Raw genomic sequence first — 20,570 nt, forward strand, 5'->3', positions numbered from 1 at the left:
ACTACGGTATTATATAATGCCTCTGGCACTACTTGTAATACTTTTTAGCACATTCGATGTACCTGAACGACTAAGCTAAGCTAAGCTAAGCTATTGTACCCAACCCTTCTCTAAACTATACAATTCGATATATGTGGATACGTTTGTTGATTGTCGGATCGTGACAATAGGATCTGCTATACTGGTCCTGGTAAGGCAACTATAGTTAGGCTCGAGAGACAAAAATCATGGCGGTAAGATATTTACACTTTACGGTAGAGTTGAAAATTTTCAAGCTAATTCACAATCCCATATTATTCTTTGACGTTTCGATAGACTGTTGAATTTCGCACTCTGAGGCTTTCAGATAAGCTTATTTTTATATTATTTATAATGTAATATAACGGGCTACAATTATACGCTGTTTGACCGTTTGAACAAACAAACAAACAAACAAACAAACAAACGAACACGAAAAATATTATAAGGATGCTTGCTTGTATTTACTTGTTCTAACGAATCGCACGTCTTCAATCAAAAGCTGTAAAATACGTCTAGTGATTTTCATATTTAGCCATATTTAGCCAGAATACCCGAACGATGCAACCGCTAACGAACGACGCTAAAAATAGTCAAGTAACAGGGTTTATGGTTAAGTAGAAGAGATGTACAACGATTTTTTTTCGTTGCACGAGTCAAAAAATCACTCTAGGCATTTATGTTAATAATAGTGTTCCACAATACACACCTTTTTTATTTTTTATCAGCTTTATTTAACTGAGCGTTTAACGCGGGATCTGACAACTCCTACAGACGAATGATGCTCATCCGAACCGGAGCGAAGACCTTCCTTAGCTAGTTTCCTCATCATGCTTGTATGTTTGGACGTAACTTGCGACGCTCAATGCGATGTCTCGCATAAAAGTGTCCCAATCGATGTAACTGACGTCCATCGGGTATTTCTGTACTCTCGTGAGCGCGTTCGAGGAAATATTGGTTGATTTGCGGTAACAAGAAACAGACTCACATAATTAGTTTATGTTTAGGGTTATTTTTTTTTTTGCTTAACCAGTCAAATCGATGAAGCGTTTGACTTTTTAAGAAAAAAAAAAAAGCTCTACAACGGCTTATTAAACACATGTCAGTTACAGAGTATGTACTCTGTCTTATCCATTCTGCGGGCCGAATTACTAGTCGAATTTTGCTATAGGTTCAAAAAAATGTTCGGGGTTACTCCTCAAAGAGGCCATCTGCCGCTTGATAATTAGCCACACACGACTTCATAAATGTACAAACAATGTTCGTGTTTTCTTCGTTACTTTAATCACGCATCGCCTTTTTTTTTAATATTATCATTGTTATTATGATCGTTTGGTGTTAATTGAAGTAACACCCTATCAAAGTAGGGTTTAGTAAGATGTCGGATGCCTACTTAGGCCCTCGATCTGGTGCCGCGAACTAGATATGTAACAAAGGGAGAATCCTGTAAGCTAGACATTGCGGTATTCTTTTAGAAATGGATGTTATTGTTAATAATTCCGAGACGGTCGTTTTCTACAAACTTTGGTACCTCGAGAAAAACAAGTGATCCTAAAACAGCCATCACTGGCCTCTGTCTTCATAACGGTTTCGACGCTCGTGAAAAGTAACAGATCTTATAACAAGATAAGGCTGCTAGAAAGATTTTCGAAAATAGAATACACCATGACCCTTCGATAGTGTTCTAGTGGCAGTCACAAGCAACTATGTCGGATTTGTTGATCACGTTATAAGCTTTATTACTTGAATAATCAAAATTTTATAATGTTCTCCGAACTATAACGATACGGAATTCATGACGGGACTACTCAACTAACACGATAAAACCAGGTTGCTCACTTGTGGGTTCTATCCTTTAGGTCTGGTCCTTCATCGAAGAAATCTGCATTTAGCTCAAATCAAACGTTCTGGGCCGCATCTGACATGGCGCGAAAATCGGCTGGCTAATTTTCTTTGTTTACCATACAAACAATTCTCAAAGCTAATAAGGCTCACACACGATCATAGCCACGCTATAAGCCTAATGTGTCGCATTTTCTATTCAGCGGTCGTTTTAAAAGCAATACCGACATATTCTGCCGACTTCGTAGACTTTTTCCTCTATTGAATAACCGGATATTGCCAGTATTATGAAATGGTTACCTTGTACTCTTTAGGAGGAAGAAGAGTTGTAAGGGATCGCACGTTTTCGTAGTCGAAGATGAAATCACCCGAAGGAAAGTTGTCAAGAACGCTCGCTTTAAGGTGCGCTCTCCGGAGTTTCGTTACCGCTTCAATGTTCCGCTGTCCGCTGCAGATGTGACGTGCTAAACCCGATATTAATCAATCGTTCATGAAAATCCATGTAAAAAAAAAAAAGCTACTAATGATTGGTTATATACCTTGGGACATCGTACCGTATTATAAACAAAAATGTTCAACTGATACTCGGTAAATTCTCACCGGCGATAACCAAAACAGCGACCCCCTGGGAAAACAAAAATCCGGGTAAATTCCGAGTAATCATGCAAGCGAACGACAACCGTTGGTTACGAACTAGATATAATTCTGAATAGGGTAGCCAAATTTCTCTACCCTGATAATATAATAGCTAATAACCAGGTCTGTGTATACCAATTCTCCTATCTGTATAGCTGGGTCTGTGTACATTTTTTGAAAAATTAACGAACGTTTGAATCCAATAAAATTACATAACTGTTCTACGACAATTCAACTAACTTATGAGGACTGTCCACATATCAGTTATGAAAGCTGGAATATAGAAGAGCACAAGTACGATGAATCGCCATACACGACTGTTGGTCGTGTTCAATTTGCGGTAGTTTGCCGGCTTCGTTGGTCGATTTTCGAGTGCTGTGATCATTCTGGTTGTCATCTCTTTGGCCAGTGGCGTGGTGCAGGTATCAATACAGTTGTATACTAAACCGTTTGCGCGATGTCTTTCCGCGCACCTCCAGCCAGCTCCTATAACGATATTGGCCGCCATATCAACTGGGATCAGGGTTATCTGGCTTACGGGATCTAGGAGGATTGGGATTTCATATCCCATATCAGCCTAGTTGAATAACAAATGTATAAAGAGGACGATTTAGTAAGCTGGCATGAAGAAACGAGGTAGACGTAGACAGGGTCATGCGGACTAAACCTCACCGCGGTCGAAATGATAGTGAAAAATGAAAAAATTGGGGTGTCTCTGCTAGTAAGGTCACTCATTAGGACCACTGTTATTAGAGCGAAATACTGTAAGGGATCAAATCAAATTAGAGGGGGCCGTGCTGGGTCACAAAGGCCGACGATGCTGACAGCTATCAGGATAACTACAGAACTGTATATGGTAGCGGGGCTAGGTATGCGAAGGTCATGCGCAAAAACAAACAAGAATGCAAAACAGTAGCAGCGACGTAATTCTATTTCTGAACGCCAAACGAAGACAAAAGCGAGTTGCGACTGACACCGAAAATTACCGAAGATTAGCACAAACCTGAAAATAGGACAAGTACGGTATCTGGTACTGTCTAGCGCGTAGCGCAGCTAAACAGCTTCTAGGACAAAGCAAAGCCTACGTACGTTTGGCTGTCATGTAAAAGTGTGAACATCGCTTTCCACATGCTTCAATGTCCTAGCTACATTACTCGAAAACACTAGGACAATAAGTTGAGTGAAATATTCTGCTATGATTGTCATAGTCGATCATCTAGTAAAGGATTGTACCGGGTCTTTCCGTTGCGGTGGACATGCGACGTCCTGTCGGGGGCTAAAAGCGTAAACGCCCTCATAAGAGGCCCGGGGAGAGATTAGGAGCTATGCAGGAGCATTCAGCAGAAGCAAACGGTTAAACCGGAGCGAGAGAAAACGGAATGGTTCTTCTAGATAGTAACAGGTGGTCGACTGATTGAAAAATTTCCCAGGACAATGACATCACTTACCATAATCGTAATGATCAGTCATGTAAGTGATCCAGATAAACTGCAATCGCAACAATTCCGTCTATGCAATGGTGGATAAAATAGTCAACAAAGGTCGTGCTAAACTAAGCACTCATCGTTGATAAATGGAAGAACACACTGGATCACATATAAAAAAAAATAGAAGTGCGTGCATTATCGTTAATCAATAAGCCAACTTTTCCTCTTACATTGGCTGGTAGTTCTGATCATGATGATCTAGGCTTGAATAAGAGTTTTAGATGTAAATAATAATTTGAAAAAACTGGAAATTTTCGAAATTTTTGACATATGCTAGTATTAACTTTGTATAGCTTAGTTGCTATAAGAAAATATAAAGACAGCTAAAAGCCAGTTCAAACACATATACTAGACCTGGGCAACAACACCATGAAAATTGTGGAAGTTGTCCAACCATGCTCGCGTCGGGTCCCGTAGGGACCCAATAACGATAGGGTGCCTTACGATGGCGTGAGGTACACCAGAGTAATGGACAAGGCTTTCAGCGTGGAACTTGGAGAACGTGAACGTGTTCGGGTGGCCGTTCAACTCGCTCGAGTCTAAAAAAGCCGGGTCTGATTCCAGCAGCTGCAATAGGTCCATAGCTAATTCATATGCAAGACAAAAAATTACATTATAACACAGAAATTATGAACAAGAATATTGAAACAACGATGCGGCAGCAGACTCACTATTTGTTGTTTCGTTTTGCCTTCACAGGACGTAAACACCCTGATAGGTTTACCGTCACATGATTCACGCTATAAATGCATTGGGTTTGAATAGAGGCAAAAGAACTTAAATCCATAAAATAAAAACGATGACGCTAACCCTAAGTTTACCTTTTTTGCAATCGGAAGTTGCTACGCGCTCTTCGATAAATCGACGGTAACATCCTGTATACGAAGTAGATACGTACACAAGACATCGAAGTCCTACTATCGTATTGCATAACTTCAACATGACGGAAGTGCTTAACAGGTTACGACGCACTGCTGCGCTGAGACTGTGATCGAAACGAGTGCTTGTCGCCGAATGAATCACTATCTGTATAAACACATTCGAGGGCAAAGATGTTTGCTGAACCACCTCAACTACGGAGTTGAGCTTATTTTTGCTATACTCTATCTCCGACCTGCATATAGGACCTGCTAAGGTCCTAAGATAGCTGCCACGCTGCTAACGTAGCTAGCTGATAGGTCTCTTCTTAGGGCCACGATTTCCACCACCGAGTTTCGAAATACCGCTTAGCAATCATACTAGCTTGTTGTGTATCCTACAGGATACGTATCGTCATGTTATTTCTAGTAATACATATAGGAGAGTACTAAAACGACACCTATATAATCGCTCAATGACGCAACAATTCGGTCAGAGTCCATGACGGAGTCAAGTGACTTACGTGACGACGTTAATCATTGCGTCAACTATCGATGATATGGCCTGAACACTGAAAGGCGTGTAATATTTAGCTCTGTGCGCATTATACAAGCCAAGGAGGCATACAACATCTATAGCATCATTATCAATAACCAAACTCGCTGGTCTACAATCACTATTGTAAACAGTCGCTGCTGTTGACATTTGAAAAAAACGGTCGCTGACATAAACGACCGTTCGTCAAAATTAACGGATACAATCTGTATCACATACTTAGTAGTAGGTGGTAGTAGTAAGTAGGTGGTGTCCGCGTTCCATTTCCACTAATTTGTCAAGAGAGGCAAATTTATTTGCTCGCAATGGGGCAAGTTAATTGCGTACCAGCTATGGTCAAACAAGTTTAGCCGTCTAGATGCACTTCCAAAGGAGAGCGGTGGCTGTTTGTGATCTTTCGCCTAAGCGCGTACCGTTACTTCATTCCGTAACAATGAAAGGTCGTGTAGTTTGATTCCATGTGACGCAGTAGAAACATCGCCCTCGACCAGCTGTACGCGTTTTTTCAGTCTTAATAAGTCCGAGGTGAAAAGGAAGTCGCTAAACAAATCTTCGAATCTCTGTTGAGCAGTTTTATTCTTTTTCTTACGAATAAGAAGATATACTTTACGAGTTTTCATCCGCAGTAACTGGAATAAAATGAACTGTAAAACGAACATAACAGAATTGAAAGACATTTTTAATATAAAAATAAGTGAAATCTTCACAATTTCACCACTTATTTTTTTAGATCGAAAAGTTGTGGGATTAGACCGGCATGTTTGATAATAAGCAGTTCTCTTACATCGTTATCAGATGTCAGATCGTAAGCTGACCCACCTTGCCGACAAAGCCGGTAGAGCCCATAAGCAGTACGGTTTGTTGTTGATAAAAAGCTTCCATGGCAATTTTGTCTTAGACTCAAATTTGATCCGTATATATTGTATTGGAGGAAGCCTGAAACAAAGGTGGTCTACTTGAACATAAATGCGTAAACCCATTTACTATGGTTTAGCGAACGAATCGATCATAGTTCACTATGTATATGCATATTTGCATGTAAAACATCATACAATATTTCATAACTCCTTCGGATACATCCAAACTATGTCTGACCTATGAAACCACCAATATTTTTGCCCTATTTACTTGTTTTTACTTGCGAGGCAATGGATAAAATCAGTCACAAAAAACATCGACCTTGATAGTATTCTAGCTTCACTAATGGATAATTTCCGCAGAATTTAATTATCACGATTACAGTCTTATTAAAATGATATCACCAATACGTAATTTACAAAGGACGTAGATTGGACGTCACAGAAAAGTTGCCACAAAAAAAAAACATACGGCAGATATTTCGGTTTATGGGCGAGACACGCAGAACTCCCTGTAGCGACATATGGGACTGACATACTCATTTTATTATTATTATGAAAAGAGTTTACAATTCTAACAAAGCTATTAAGGCAATGTTTAAACATTTTGGAATATACGCCCTGCACAGACGAAGATCACACACCAGCTGCTAAACACTCCGTTATTCTCCGTTGAACAATAAGTAACTTCGGGAACTCGGCCATCAAATAACGCGTGTAATGCCATTTGTCTTCATGTAAAATGGTTAATCTGAGTCTCGGCGTAAACCGTAAATCATAACTAGTTTTGCGCAAAACGTGCCGTCTTGGTGCGTTTTGCAGGACAATCGAAGCTCACGCTTCTAAAATATAATCAAGTCCTCTTTCTGATTTAGAGTTGATAAATACACTAGATTTTCGTTTGTCAACTCATAACAAGCCACAATGGGTGAACTCTGACTACGTTTTTGAAATTTTATTACTATTATTATTATTATTATATGCTGTGCCATTCACCTACCATAGGTACCGTGTAGAGCTCATGACGTATGAGACGAAGAAATCCCTCGGTAAATTGAAAATTAAATAGAAATAAGAATCTGGCTATAGTTCGATAGCGGTTAAAGCATGAGCCCAAGATTGAGACTATCGGATATACGTAAGTTGCCCTAGATCTAGGAAAAATGTTCTGATAAAGGACCAATTTAAGCGTTTACGGCTCTTGAGGTCCTAGTCGCATCTTAATGTGGCTAAAAAGAGGCTGTGTACAAAAGCAGGTACATGTCAATAGAAGGTTCCATGCGGCATTGTTAAAGAAGATCAATACGGGGGATCAGAAGCAGTTTTCACCGCTGGAAACGTACGCGGATGAAGACTTAAATGACTGCAGAAACAGCTGTTATTTGTAACTTGAATTACTACACAAACTTCCTGATTAAGTCCAGAGTTCAACGTGGCCTCTCCGTCTATACGGGCACAATTTCCCTACTGGACTGAAGTACTGCCATGACTCGACACATCGCCGAAGGTGCATCAGACCAAAAAGTCTATTAACCAGCGGATGTTTAGTTTTCATTTGAGTTCGACAACGCTACTACGGACAAAATCAACTCTAATCTACCGTCTTTCGCCGTGAGAGCTTTGCAACGAGGGGCCCAAAGCAGCCTGGAGGATACCGAATAACGTCCTTTATACGGGAGTTCCGAAATAAAATGCTCTACAACTTTCTAGTGTTTTAAAGACTCGGTCAACGGCCTCGGTTTATCGGCAACAAGGTCAATACAGTTTATGTGGCAAGACACCGTCGGCCAGTAATAAGAAAAGTTTGTGCACGCGAGCCGTGGGTATAGCCAAGGAATAATAATGTTCAAGAGCTTCCTTCCGAATTGAACGGGTACTCAGTCGAAAAGCAGCTCGTGTGTCATTCATCTTTCAATGGGCCGGTTGGTTCCGTTCGAGCGGTTCGTATAGCAGATTTAGCCTCGCAGACAGTTACCACCAGAAAGCGTTTCGGTGTCGTATATAGGTAGCTGGACTGCTTGAGTTACCTGGCGGTCACGGATACCCTTAAAATAGCTAATGTTCAGTAAGTCGATATTCTATGCTATCATTCGGGCCGCTACTACGCGGATTCGACACGCCAGCAAAATGATACCCAACTAGATGAGGTAACTCATATCATGGTTGCATAGAGGCGTGCATGATATCACACCGTCCCTGCAACTTTATTACCTGCTTCATTGATTTTAGCAGAAATGAAGAACTAAGAATTCAGCCCTCTAACAGACTCGACAAGCTGTGTGCTCTGCAGCATTACAGGGATATTTATGAACGGGAAATCTGTGAAAAAATGGTTCTGCTGCGTTCAGTACACAATCGCCCCAGGCGTTGCAAGGATACCGGACACGAGAAGAGTTCGCTAGACGGTAAAAAAAATAAGTTTCTCATTTCGCTATCTCAGAGCGTTATGTTCAGAAAAGGCGTACTTGGTACAGTTAATGAGCTCGGTGCAGGGATAGGTGCAAAAAGGTTGGATAAGTGGGGATTTTTTTACATCGGAATGATAGGAAGGAAGTCGTTTTGCACGAAAGCTTCTATACTGTAGCTTATGCCAGTATTTATTTATTTTTTTAACTGCTATGTGAAAATATCGGCCATTCACCGGGTTTAGCCCCGTTGCGTAACGAACACCCTAGCCATTATTAAGCTCCTGTCAGTTCTTACATAAGCAAAATGAATTGTTGCGGGCAGTCCAGTAACGACTGCCCTTATATTAACATTACTTCGTTGAGTTATAACAATAATGCTTAACAGCAATTAATTGAATAACTTAAACAAGTTATTTTATTAGGATAGTCTAACCCTTTCGTATTTTTTTTAGCTACAGAAAACTACGCTTGTAACGGCTAGAAGTTTACTAACAATAATAACTGACTGAAAAAATCATCATGCCACAAGATTTACCACAAGTTATTAGCAGAGAATTGGAATACTAACACAACAGCTGTTAAGTTTCATGGTCTTATATAATTAGATTAACTAAGAGAGATAAAACAGATTTTAGATGTTAGCAGCATACGTCCAAGTGCTTCAGAAAAATCGTTCCGCGACCGCTAACCGCGTTGCCTGTAGTGCTCAATATTATTCCTATCTACAAGCAACTATGTTTAGCATCAAACATGGATGACAGAATATCTGTTTGCATGAGCATCTTGAATGCTTATTGGTGGTATACGATAATTATCCTTCTCTGTTAGACATACCATTTCATAGTGTCAGATGGAATTGAAGTTCGCGGTCTTTTTTGAATTCATCTTCGCTTGCAGCGCCGAGGGTGGTGTCTACTAGGTAAACGTCCCAGGTGACAATAGACACACCCGATCGTTGTATCTGTTAGCTTAGATCGGAATAAGTGGCCACAGCTCGAAAAAAACCACACAGTCATCCTCCTATGATCAGTTGTTTTAGGTAAAAATTCACAGTCACAAGCTCACGGCTTCCCTACGACTTGTATTGATATATGGGATTTTCAATAGGCCTATAAGATAGCACTGGCTAACCTAGGATCATATCCGACAATTACAATAGTAGTAACTTTTATTGGCACCCTTCGTTCGATAAATACTAGTAAAATAAATAAATAAATAAAATATTAGTAACCCTAACTAAATAGTGCTATGGCTGTCCCATTGCATACAAAGCGTTCGATAGAGCGCCTTTTAGAAGAGACTTCCGACAAAGACGACAACTTCTTTTTTCGAAAGAATTTCGAAAACAAGTATGTGGATTGCAAGGGAACATATATTACTCTTGGCTAGATGTTATACAATATATATATATATATATATATATATATTATATAATATCTAGTTAATCTACTTAATAATCTTAATCTTCTTTTAGGTTATAATAATCAGGTGTTTGACATGCAGCACGATAATATCCGTGAATTATGTTTCCAGTTACGGCGTGTCCATTGGTTCTTCCAAGTCTAACACTGTGTTGCGCATTCTTCGTTCTTATGATATGTATATATATCATTTATACATTAAGAACATATCATTTATGATATGTTTATAAACGTTACACACAGTAACTTTACAAAAATACTCGTCCTAACATTGTAAAGTATGTCAGTTATAAACCCTAAACATTTTGTAAAATGCTTTGTTAAAAAAAAAAAAAGAAAAAGTCATGCTTAAGATGTCCAATTAAAACAGCTTAGTAGTAGCATTATTACTTGGGATTAATATGTAACCTTCTAAGAAACCTTCTATTATTACTATTATAACAGTAGTAATTTTGAAAAGTTTTCCTTAACTTTATCGACGAATATTAGCAAGTTACGAACACTTCCGATCACATGGCTAAATTCACCATCGGCTTTCTGGTTCAGGTACAAAATCAGATCCACCTCAAAGGCAGACACTGCGTCCTGATACGAGCAACTTCTTCGAAACATTGGAAGATTCTTGCTATTTTTATTAATTTTATGACGTTTTTAGTCTGCACATGAATAGTCTGTGTCATTAGTTAGCTAACCTCTGTAATATCGAACGAAATAAAGAAAAGGAGAAAAAGGATTGACACATTCATTGGTCGGATCTTGTGTTCTAATATTTTGCAAACTTCTGAAATTCGCTTCTGTACACTGGTATTTCAAACAAAAGTAGAACTCATTTCACCATAGGCCTTAGGTAAACGTTACAAATATTTGTGTGTGTATATATATGAATATAGCAGGATTATAGGGAAGAATGATAGGCACTGTAAAACAGTATCGTGTGCGGCCAATAAAGTCTGATGATTAAACTAGGATTGTTGTACAAGTGCACTGTGATTAGTTAGTACTGTTGAAACAACAGCTTCTGTCAAATTTAAAAGCTCTAGGGTTACGCGTGAGCTGGGTCTTAATTTGACATCTTTTCCTATGAAGCAGGCTTCAAAGCACACCATAGGGCTAATGTAAAAATCCATACTACACGACGTACCCGAGTAGCATTAGATACATACACTTCACTGCACGTTTGATGAAACAAAAAAAAATAAAAAGTCGTCAGATCCCGCACTGGATAAGGTTCTCTTCCGGATGAACAGATATATTGCGCAAAGGTAATACCCACTCTCTAGGTATTCTATCTCCCTTAGGCGTGGCAATAAAGTTTATATATAGTTGCTTGAGCTGCTATGTCGAATGTTGATTTCATCGTTCTGTCCCGCAGAATGATCAAAAGATAGCACAGCATTGGTTAGGGCAATCACACGTACTTCATTTGCTTGGAAGCTCGAAACGTACACTGAAATGCGTGTTGAAACGTTGCACGTATCCACGCTGCGCGAAAAATTAATTTGAGAACGAAAACCCGATTCGTAAATATAATGAATAGAAGCTTATTTGCTTTGATGTCTTTACTGAGTATTCTTTATTTAACTCCGGAAAAAATTTGAACACGCATCCTGAACAAGGACATGCAAAATATCAGTTAGCATGCTTAGCAAGTACGTAGATGTGAAACGTAACGTGCAAACTCAATCAGCAGACCTACCAGATTGCCCCAAATGGAACTTCACATCAGTCACTTTACTGATCTGGTAAATCTTGTCATTACCGCGTGAAAATCAATTTAAACAAATCAAAACTGTTTTTGGCGTATCAAAGTATATTCATAACCCCGCTAGTAACTTTCTGCATAAAAAAAAAAATAACTTTTTTATCGTTCGAGGACATAGGCCTCAATGTTGCAAGCTATCGTCGAGTGCTCCATGGGTACAATCAAAAAGTAGAATGTAGTATTTTGGTGTCCATCGTTTACAGCTTCTTATTGGATGATTTTAACCAGCGAGACGTCAAGCAAGAAATGTCAATAGGTCTTATAATAAAAATAACTTACGGATGTAATGCAAAGTTGCAAAGGCCCATGTCGTACATTGCCGAAAAAAAAAATAAGTAGAATTACGTCCAAGTATTATACATGATTGTCATTCGTAACTTTTTCTTTAGCAAGAAACTGGTGCAGTGAAACAGGTCGTTTATCACTTCAGCAGTTGACGATGTGTGGGTGGTTCCTAGGGCAGACTCAATCCAAACGATGCAAACATTTCCTCCTGATAGACTTCTGGCATTACCTATAGCTGCTCTGTCCGTATGAATTTCCTGGCAGTTATAAACGTTTTCAGAATTCATCTTGTTCAGGAGTTAGATATTTCATTTATATCCATTCTATATATATATAAATATCCACACATAAATAAATAAATGCACAAAAGCGCGTGGTTTCTCACCGCCACTACGACGTCATTGCTTAGTCGTTGATCTTGGAGGAAATCACCAAGACCGACAAAATATTCCAAAAGCTCAGATCGTCTCACATCTTCGATGAGTTAAGCCCTGTTGTAAATATTCTAATTGATAACATTTATTCATTAGATGTTAACAACACGATGTATGTACAGTTACATAACAAAAAACGTGTGACAAAAAAAATGGCGCAAGATAAATAGTGATTACTCATTTGTATACTACCTAGATTACAACATTCAAAAGCCAAAAATTTTATGGTATAAGTGCTAAGCTTGTGAAGCTAATAGGTCAACCAGTCTTTTAAGAAAAGGCACTAGGTAACAATTAGCATAATGCCCCTACTTCTACTTTAACTATGCCCATTGGTAGGCTCATGAATTTCGAAGCGGGTGACAAATTTGTCCGGTTGCTCTCCTTCCAGCCATTACTTTTCATAACTCCAGCGTCAAAAGAATTGCCATCTATTGCGGCGACCGTCTACTGTCTGCTTCTGAAACACTTGGACACAGTGCCGATTGCCGAATCCAAGATCATCAGCATGAAAGTGAACTACTTCGTACCGTGAAACGAGGGCTCAAAGCACCCCTAACAATCAGGCCTTCACTTGGCTGACTAATTCAAGATCCCGTTCATGTATTAGGGGGTTATCCAGCGAAGAATCAAGAATCATGGGCCACAATCCAGGCAATTTCATACGTGTGTCTTTCGACGGAAAATCTGGAAAAAGGTGGATAGTTGGGTGTTTGCTTCGCGGCCCAAATGCTGCAGCAATGCCGGTCGTCGTCGCACGACACATTTCAGAGCCCCCACAAAGATGAGGTTCTTACCTTAATTTCTTGAAGAACACCTGTTAAAAGCAATTGTCTGTCAAAGCAATACATAAGTTTAATCTAAAGGATAAACAAAAAAGATTCGTCTAAACGGGAACCCTTTACAGTTAGCGAAACTGAGGGAATCGTTTTCTGTATTTCCGCTGATGCCAGTGTATAGGATCATTAGTAGCAAATAAATTTAACCACTTCCCCGTAGCCCAGTTGTCAATTTTTGTAAATTTGTTCTTCGCAGCTATAAAATTAATCTTTTATGTATTGAAATTATCATAACTATTTTATGCTATGTTGAGCTGCAGCAACTTAGTTATATCCGAATGAAAACTATATTGTGTAGATGTATTTTTCTAGTTCCAGTCCTTCGTATCTTTTTGCGAACCCAGCTGGGAAAAGGGGTCGGAGAACGGGTAACGATTTATTACACTCGCAGAACACAGAGCTATTATAGATGGGGTTTATTTTCAAAAGCTTTATTTTATTTACAAAAGCTTACTAAAAATAAATGGCTGAATCAATTAGATCGACATTTAAGACTATGCAACTATTATACACCCTATTCGATTCGGTGATCACTCTGCATTACTTTATTAGGCGTTTTTAGCTAGCAGAGGTAGGTCTCAGAGGTAAAATTGCAAGCGTTACTGGATCTCTTTCTATGCAAAAGGCTAAGCAGTTGCTTATGTCCTCTACAGATATGGTGCATTCTGCATTGGATCTATCATGATGGAGATCATCAGATACCTTGCATCACGATACCTTGCTAGCTTTGTCGGTTAGAAAATCGGTGCTTTGCCGGGCTAGGCTTTGTTGTCATCAAAAATGAAAAGTCGGATAAGTTTCCGAATCATTCGGACCAGAATGATTTCTTTCTTAGTTTGATTTTTCAAGGAACAGATATGTTTTGTCGGAGACTGTCAGCATTCCCAAAGCATTCCACTTCTGAGTGCTATTGTATATATTTTAGTAGATTTAGATATAGTGAACCCTTAAAAGGCTCTGTTCGTTTCGCACAATATTTGTAACATAGATGCGTTCATCCATTGACAAATCTGCGAATAAGACGTAATTTATCTTTTAACTATATAAAAAGCCATTATTTTCCTTTGTACTGTACTATACTTTGCTGTGATAGTATATATAACTTGGTAAAGTCCTCTTGTTCTAATAAGATCGCCTCTTATTCGTTTGCTGTAATTAAATGTTCACTAATTACTTTATGATATTTTAGAAAAATAGACTGGCTAGCATAATACGACCTATTTTAGAATTAAAAAAACCTACAGTTTTCACTCAAATGCAAATTAGAGGTAGCAGTGGTCGTGTTCTACTAAAACAGCGTCATAGACCAAGTATCCTCAAACTATACTATTCTCTGTCTAAGGCCGCGGGCCTTTTTAAACACTTCAACGAAACCTGTAACTCCCAAGAGCGAAATCTGCAATGAACATATATCCGCTGAAAAGAAAAAAGTTTTCGCTGGTTTCGTCTAGATAACAATAGATAGGTGAGGTATAATTATGATTAGGGGGTATGTGCAACTGCTTTCTGCTAATATTTGTCTACAGGGGTATTTAGGTATACATTGAAAGCGGGCTATCATTTCTGCTATCGCTTTAATGCTTAGCGTGCCTTTATAGTCATAGGTATCACGACTATTTGCCTATGGCGGTGAAATATTGTGATACGCAAAAAACATTCTACGTGCCATGTATAGTTTTGCTTCTCGTTGGCCCTAAATTTCTATTAATATACTAGGTTTTTGGAGATTAATGGCGATTTATCACTAGACTATAAGCGTTAAAAAGACGTTCCATGATACCCTTCTGGTCCATGTTAAAAGATAAATGATCCAAAAATGAGTCATTCAGACATTTATGGTCCTCTATTTTCAACCCTGTTTTTTTTTTATGATTTAATGTACTATTACGGATCTTACTCTCACTAACACTTGTGGAAACTCTTTTTCACTACGCTATCGAAACAGTCAGTTTATATCCAATTCAGTTGTATAGTACATAAGTACACACTATACATTCACGTACCTGTTAACCGACACATAGAAGGATATATATGCTTTTTGTATATATACTTGAGAAAGGTAACAGCTGTTACCATATCATTAAGCTATCGAAGGGTACTAAAAAACATCTCATTGTATACAATAGGTAAGCCACAGAAACATGGTACAAGATGAAACTAAAATTACAGTGACGAAGTCCTTTTCTCCACTCGGTCGGCAGAGTTTTTCTTAGTGGTCATGTCCGTAGAAAGGGGCAAGAGTCGCTGCATGAGCGCAGGCAGAAAAAGCTGTGGGGGCGATTGCCATTTGTTCTGCGTAGCTAGTAACCGGTTCAAAATGAGCCTGAGCCTGGGCCGTGACAGGGTTAGCATGGGCATACGAAGCCCTAGGGGTGGCAACGACGTATCCGTGCGATGTGATAGAGGCCGACTGCACAACGGCGATCGGAGCCTTAGCGTAGGTCTCTACAGGAATCACGTCTTTGTCGTGTTGAATTTGCGCATCGTAGTGGGCCGCAGCCGGATGTGAGGGAGCTGTTCTTGGCTTGTTGGTCTTGATATTGACACGGAATCCATGAGCGTCGGCGGCGTAGTTGACATACCGCTCGATACCGTAAGCATCACCGAAGGAGTATAAACCCTTCTTGCTATTGTGCTCGTCGGATACCTCGTGGCGAAACTGCTTCGTGCCGTAGTCATCGACGGAGTCGTAACCGAACCCGTACAGCAGTGGGGGATAATGGACCGCTTTGGACACAACGCCAGGATGACCACGGTGGCCGTGTCCTGCGTAAGTGACAAATGTTACAGGGTGCAGGACAGCAATAGCGAGCGGGGCAGCATGTTCATAACCAACGGAATGTCCGTAGCTAGAGGTGACGATGGAAGCTGCAGCCAGCGTGGCATGATCATGGTCGCGTCCATAGGCCAGTCCTGGGGTGGCGGTGACTACAGAAATCGCTACAGCAGATGCGATAACGGCCTGTGAAGTTGATATCTAGAGTTGATTATACGATTGATATAGTAGGAGACGATAAGAAATACTAGTTACCTCAACAATACGCTAGCGGTTATGTGGACAATAGGTTTACAAGGCTTAAGCTTAATCTCATGTCACTGATCTTGTAAGAAGGCTCAATGGGCTAAGGATTCAATATAAAATATACCTGGGCGAACATGATAAATTCCCGTTATCTTATGATGGTTTATGATCTTCTGATCACCCTCTCATAGGATTTTATACAGCAATATATAGGTGAGCTGGACCCGATTCCTGTGTAGTTAATGGAGAGGAGCACAAGTCTGCAAGCTGTCTGCACGGCATGCACACATCCAGCAGTGACTGCGGATATCTATATTTTATGCTGTGGGCGAAGTCCGTAACAAAAATGTCAATGATGGATGTCGGTGTCAGTGTCAAAGCCAAAATGGAAATTCGTGTACACATCGTGCGAAAACAATGCTTAATACTATACTTTTGTATTTTATCAACTATCTATTGCGTGAAGGGTTTACCTGATAATGGATTAGAAGCGTGCACGTGGTGTATTTTCTAAACTACCTTCGTAGCATTTTCATTCATGAAACATATCCTCAAATATTCTAACGTATGATATATAATAATTAGAGAGCAAGCATATCTTCAAAAGAAAAAAATTATTTTTTTCTTTACAACGTCAGTTCCGAGATAAACTTGGCTATTAGGTCGCGACAGAGGGACCTCTTCCACCAACTTCGTTTCAATTGATCAGTCGTATTGCGTCAACCATATTACATCAACAATTATGTCTTAAATATGGAGCTCACAGGATGAGTTCAATAAAAGGAACTGAGCAAAAATGCAAGCATACTTCACGTAATAATAATATTAATAATAATAAATGTCCTACTCTGTAAAAAAAAAGTGTTTCGTTATAATCGTTCAAACAGGTGCTCAATCAATTATAAGTATGGTTCAGATAATGTCGTAGATTGCCCTCGACCTTCTTGTCGAACGGAGATCTTTCTGACTGGCATCAAAAAAAAATCTAGGAGGCACGCGAATCGGAACGATTGTTAGCTGGCTATGTAAAAATATAAAAAATGGCGTGGAAAAATAGAAAAACTACGTAATGTTTAACTTAAATAAATGAAATATTTATTAGCAAAATGATTTCAAAACTGCTTTGTGAAAACCCAAGTCAATGGCTGTTAATTGGGCGTTGTTTTCATTAAACTTTCTCGGCTGATAATTACTAATTGGTACAAGCCTGTTCAGTCCCGGGATATCTGCTGCCGTTACGGCGGCCTAGAAAGTCATCACGGTGGCTTTCAATTCGATAGCTTCGATCAACGTTCTCTGATGGAAAAGTTACAGCTATAGTACTGGCAATAGGTAATTATCTCGTTTAATTAAGTCATGGCTTAGCAGACGACGAAGCTGGCCGTCAGCGATCGGAAGCTGACGGCCGCGGCGACCGCTAGCAGTTTGATGCAGCCGTTGACGCTGTAGAGTCTTAATGACGTGCAGCATCTCGTAGCGTAGAAAAGGGAAAAGAAACCTTTCTAAGGTTGCAAATTACGTTGTTTGGCGTGTCTATTTTGTTTGGCGTGCATTTTTGAATACGGCGGGGCTGCAAGCCGCGAAACCCTAACTCAGCCCATGGTGGGCGCGCAAAGTGGAAAAAATTCGCTTTACCGCACTTACTCAGGACAAAATCTTCGATAAAGAATTACACATAGGAAGAAGTGTCTCGATCTAATAGTTTTTGAGTAGAAATTCTAAACTTATGTTTTATGCCAGATATGTGAAGTCAATAGGGGTATACTGATAGAGAAGCTAGTTCGTATAAATATTAAGCAGGGAAAATGTTAGTTGTGGAATATGGCTTAGAATAATCGACAAAAAACTAAACTCAGACTGGCTTTTCTACGTAAAAGACTAAATTAGACGTTCGACATACCGTTTCGGCGAGTTAATAATAAATCAAATATGCTCGACAGAAATCTTACAGAAAATAAATCGTGTCGTAATGCCTTTTGCCCATTGACTTCTGTTTTGACGATCAGCCGGCGTGCTAACGCATCGTGAAGGCATGCCTAGAAAAGCTACGGAGTCACAGTTCAACCGTGGCCTGACGCAGTAAATTATCCGTCCGTACTATGTGTAACATTTAAATATGCTATTATCATAGAATGAATACAACTTAATTAGTGGTTGTATTCGTCTAAACAATATATTATTTACGTCCATCGATAAACCCAAAAAAAGTCGGACTAATTTCGTGCTGCGATCGCGGATTGTAACTCTTTTGTTTGGTGGATAAACTACCCGTTCCGACAGCCTAACGGTGTAGGTGTGTGCCGTGGGGTATTATTCCCAGGGGCATTGATTTTGGGGTCAATGATAGCGAAGCATCCATTGAAATCTAGCGTAGCAGAAGGATAAAACAATCAATACAATCAGCGTCTTTATCACTTCTCTTATACCCGTTCGTTGAAGCATGCCACTGATCCGACCCCATTCACCATTTAGACACTAGACGGTGGATAGATAAAATCGTTGCCTAACAGTTCGTCAGCTATTTATTTTCATTAGTTTTAGCACGTATAACGTATATCACGTATTGCCAATCTGATCGTGCTAATAATGGCCAGAATGATACCTGATGGTATAGTACCTCCATCGATACATAAAACCGGCAATCAGACCGTCACCCTGGCAATACATCGATGATGTCCATAGTCTAAAACCTTAGGAACACTACGCAACTAGTCATATAAAAATGACAGCAATACACAGTGCAGAATAATTAAGCGTGACGGCGAACGTGCGTGTATTTACGTACTTCAGAAGTACATACTACGTATATGTACGTTCATGCATGTGTGCTTCTAGTAGTAATTAGCGTGCCCCAATTAATGCGAACTGGAATTGCTTAAATTGTTCAGGACTGATAAACGTTTAACGCTCATGGCAGTGCATGAACACAGCCAGATACTGTAATCTAAATAAATATAAATAACGAGGAACGAAGTTGATGGATGGATTGTAAAATACAATTTGGCTAGTAAAATTGAAATTCAAGGTGCGTCCACGGCTCTTAGTTTCTCTAATAGCTAAGTCCATACAGGACGCGTTATTACTACTATCACGCACATCATCGACAAGAAATTTTTAATTATTAAAGTATAAAGCTTCGAGTCAGTCAGATTTCGATGGCTTCGCTCTAAAACTGGATCTTAGCTAACAATTAAGGCTTAAAGGGTTTATAGGTTAGGTTATACTCGTACATGGGACATTTAATCTCGTTTCATAATATCTCCACAACTGACAGTAATTCTCTGTGAAAGATAAGAAGCGTAAAACAATGTCGATTTAAGGCCTGTCATGAACAATATTCCTATAACAGGCTTACGGTCTTCCACGACTTCTTTAAGGTGTAGCCCAGTTATCTTATCAGACTCTTTTCAGTCCCAAAGACGTATACTACTGAATTAAATGGGTATCGATAAGACGCATGGCTTTTGTCCGCTAAAGGCCAGCTTGCGACATGGTTTGTCAGGGCGCCACGCCTACGTGCCCGTCAGGTACCTATCGATCAAATTCAAAGACGCGACCTGTATATTAAAAGATGAGTCATTCTTGGCCATTCATCTTTTCTTGGAAAAACGAAAATAGAGCACTAGCAAGCGAGTATGTGTTCTTAGCGAAATTAAGTGCTATGGCGCGGAAGGCTTTAATGAATTAACGTCTGGAGCATAGGTGGCACTGATGAATTCGCGACATCGGGCAACCTATCACAGAGATTACAAACTGAAACGCGAAGAAAAGCAATAGAGAGAATCGCCGACTTATCTTCGGGAACTTCGTAGAAAGGCTAGACGCCTCACATGAGTCATGTCGAACTATTTTCAAAGATTATTTGAAGGCGAGCGGATCCGAAACAGATTCGAGGCTTGTCTTACATCGAGCTTCGTTAACACTAAATATAACTCGCAAGGATTCTTTGCTTCTGCAAAGCTCAAAAAGTACCTGAGCGGAAATCCCTTTCGAATGGCCATAGAAAGGGAAGGGGAACATTGACAGGGTTGGATTGAGAAATGGTTTTAGCATCTAGTAAGAACAACGGTAAACACGCACCATAGCCGACCAGCATTATTTCACGGGATTTAACGTGTACTCAATTGGTATAGAGCTAAATTCGGT

The 20,570-nt window shown here is 39.6% G+C and overlaps 2 protein-coding genes and 1 long non-coding RNA gene across 8 annotated transcripts; 1 reads left to right on the forward strand and 2 right to left on the reverse strand.

The window, feature by feature from the left end:
* Positions 1–694: 694 nt before the first annotated feature.
* LOC111255497 (fatty acyl-CoA reductase wat-like) lies at positions 695–9,621 on the reverse strand. 3 transcript variants are annotated; one of them, XM_086990222.1, is made up of 8 exons: positions 9,496–9,621; positions 6,216–6,332; positions 5,810–6,040; positions 4,805–5,009; positions 4,338–4,567; positions 2,737–3,073; positions 2,161–2,324; positions 695–941 (listed from the first exon to the last, which is right to left on the reverse strand). In XM_086990222.1, the coding sequence occupies exons 2-8, from the start codon at positions 6,276–6,278 to the stop codon at positions 831–833; spliced, it is 1,341 nt and encodes a 446-aa protein (XP_086846348.1). In that variant the 5' UTR covers positions 6,279–6,332; positions 9,496–9,621; the 3' UTR covers positions 695–830. The 3 variants fall into 3 exon arrangements, with proteins under 3 accessions (XP_086846348.1, XP_022673264.1, XP_022673263.1); XM_022817529.2 differs by lacking the exon at positions 9,496–9,621 and adding an exon at positions 6,898–7,011; XM_022817528.2 differs by lacking the exon at positions 9,496–9,621 and adding an exon at positions 6,726–6,865.
* On the forward strand, positions 7,581–10,827 carry LOC147758570 (uncharacterized). Its single transcript, XR_015328429.1, has 2 exons — positions 7,581–8,658; positions 10,195–10,827. It is a non-coding gene; the product is annotated as an uncharacterized LOC147758570 (long non-coding RNA).
* A 3,383-nt stretch (positions 10,828–14,210) lies between these two features.
* LOC111243000 (uncharacterized) lies at positions 14,211–20,334 on the reverse strand. Of its 4 annotated transcripts, none has more exons than XM_086976636.1 (3): positions 17,632–17,892; positions 16,549–16,746; positions 14,211–16,364 (listed from the first exon to the last, which is right to left on the reverse strand). In XM_086976636.1, exons 2-3 carry the CDS (start codon positions 16,558–16,560, stop codon positions 15,612–15,614), a joined length of 765 nt encoding a protein of 254 aa, XP_086832762.1. In that variant the 5' UTR covers positions 16,561–16,746; positions 17,632–17,892; the 3' UTR covers positions 14,211–15,611. The 4 variants fall into 4 exon arrangements, 2 of the variants coding, with proteins under 2 accessions (XP_086832762.1, XP_086832763.1); XM_086976637.1 differs by having other exon boundaries at positions 17,618–17,892; XR_015318458.1 differs by lacking the exon at positions 16,549–16,746 and having other exon boundaries at positions 16,227–16,364; positions 17,632–20,334.
* Positions 20,335–20,570: the final 236 nt, after the last annotated feature.

The sequence above is a fragment of the Varroa destructor genome, unplaced genomic scaffold (assembly GCF_002443255.2).
Source record: "Varroa destructor unplaced genomic scaffold, Vdes_3.0 BEIS01000001.1, whole genome shotgun sequence".
Classification (NCBI taxonomy): Eukaryota; Metazoa; Arthropoda; class Arachnida; order Mesostigmata; family Varroidae; genus Varroa; species Varroa destructor.

Coding starts and splice junctions, on each gene's coding strand:
- LOC111255497 (XM_086990222.1), bottom strand. CDS start 6,278: ATGGAAGCTTTTTATCAACAACAAACCGTACTGCTTATGGGCTCTACC. Junction 5,010..5,809: donor TGTTACGGAATGAAGTAACG/GTACGCGCTTAG, acceptor GTGTTTATACAG/ATAGTGATTCATTCGGCGAC. Junction 3,074..4,337: donor TTCATGGTGTTGTTGCCCAG/GTCTAGTATATG, acceptor TTATTCAACTAG/GCTGATATGGGATATGAAAT.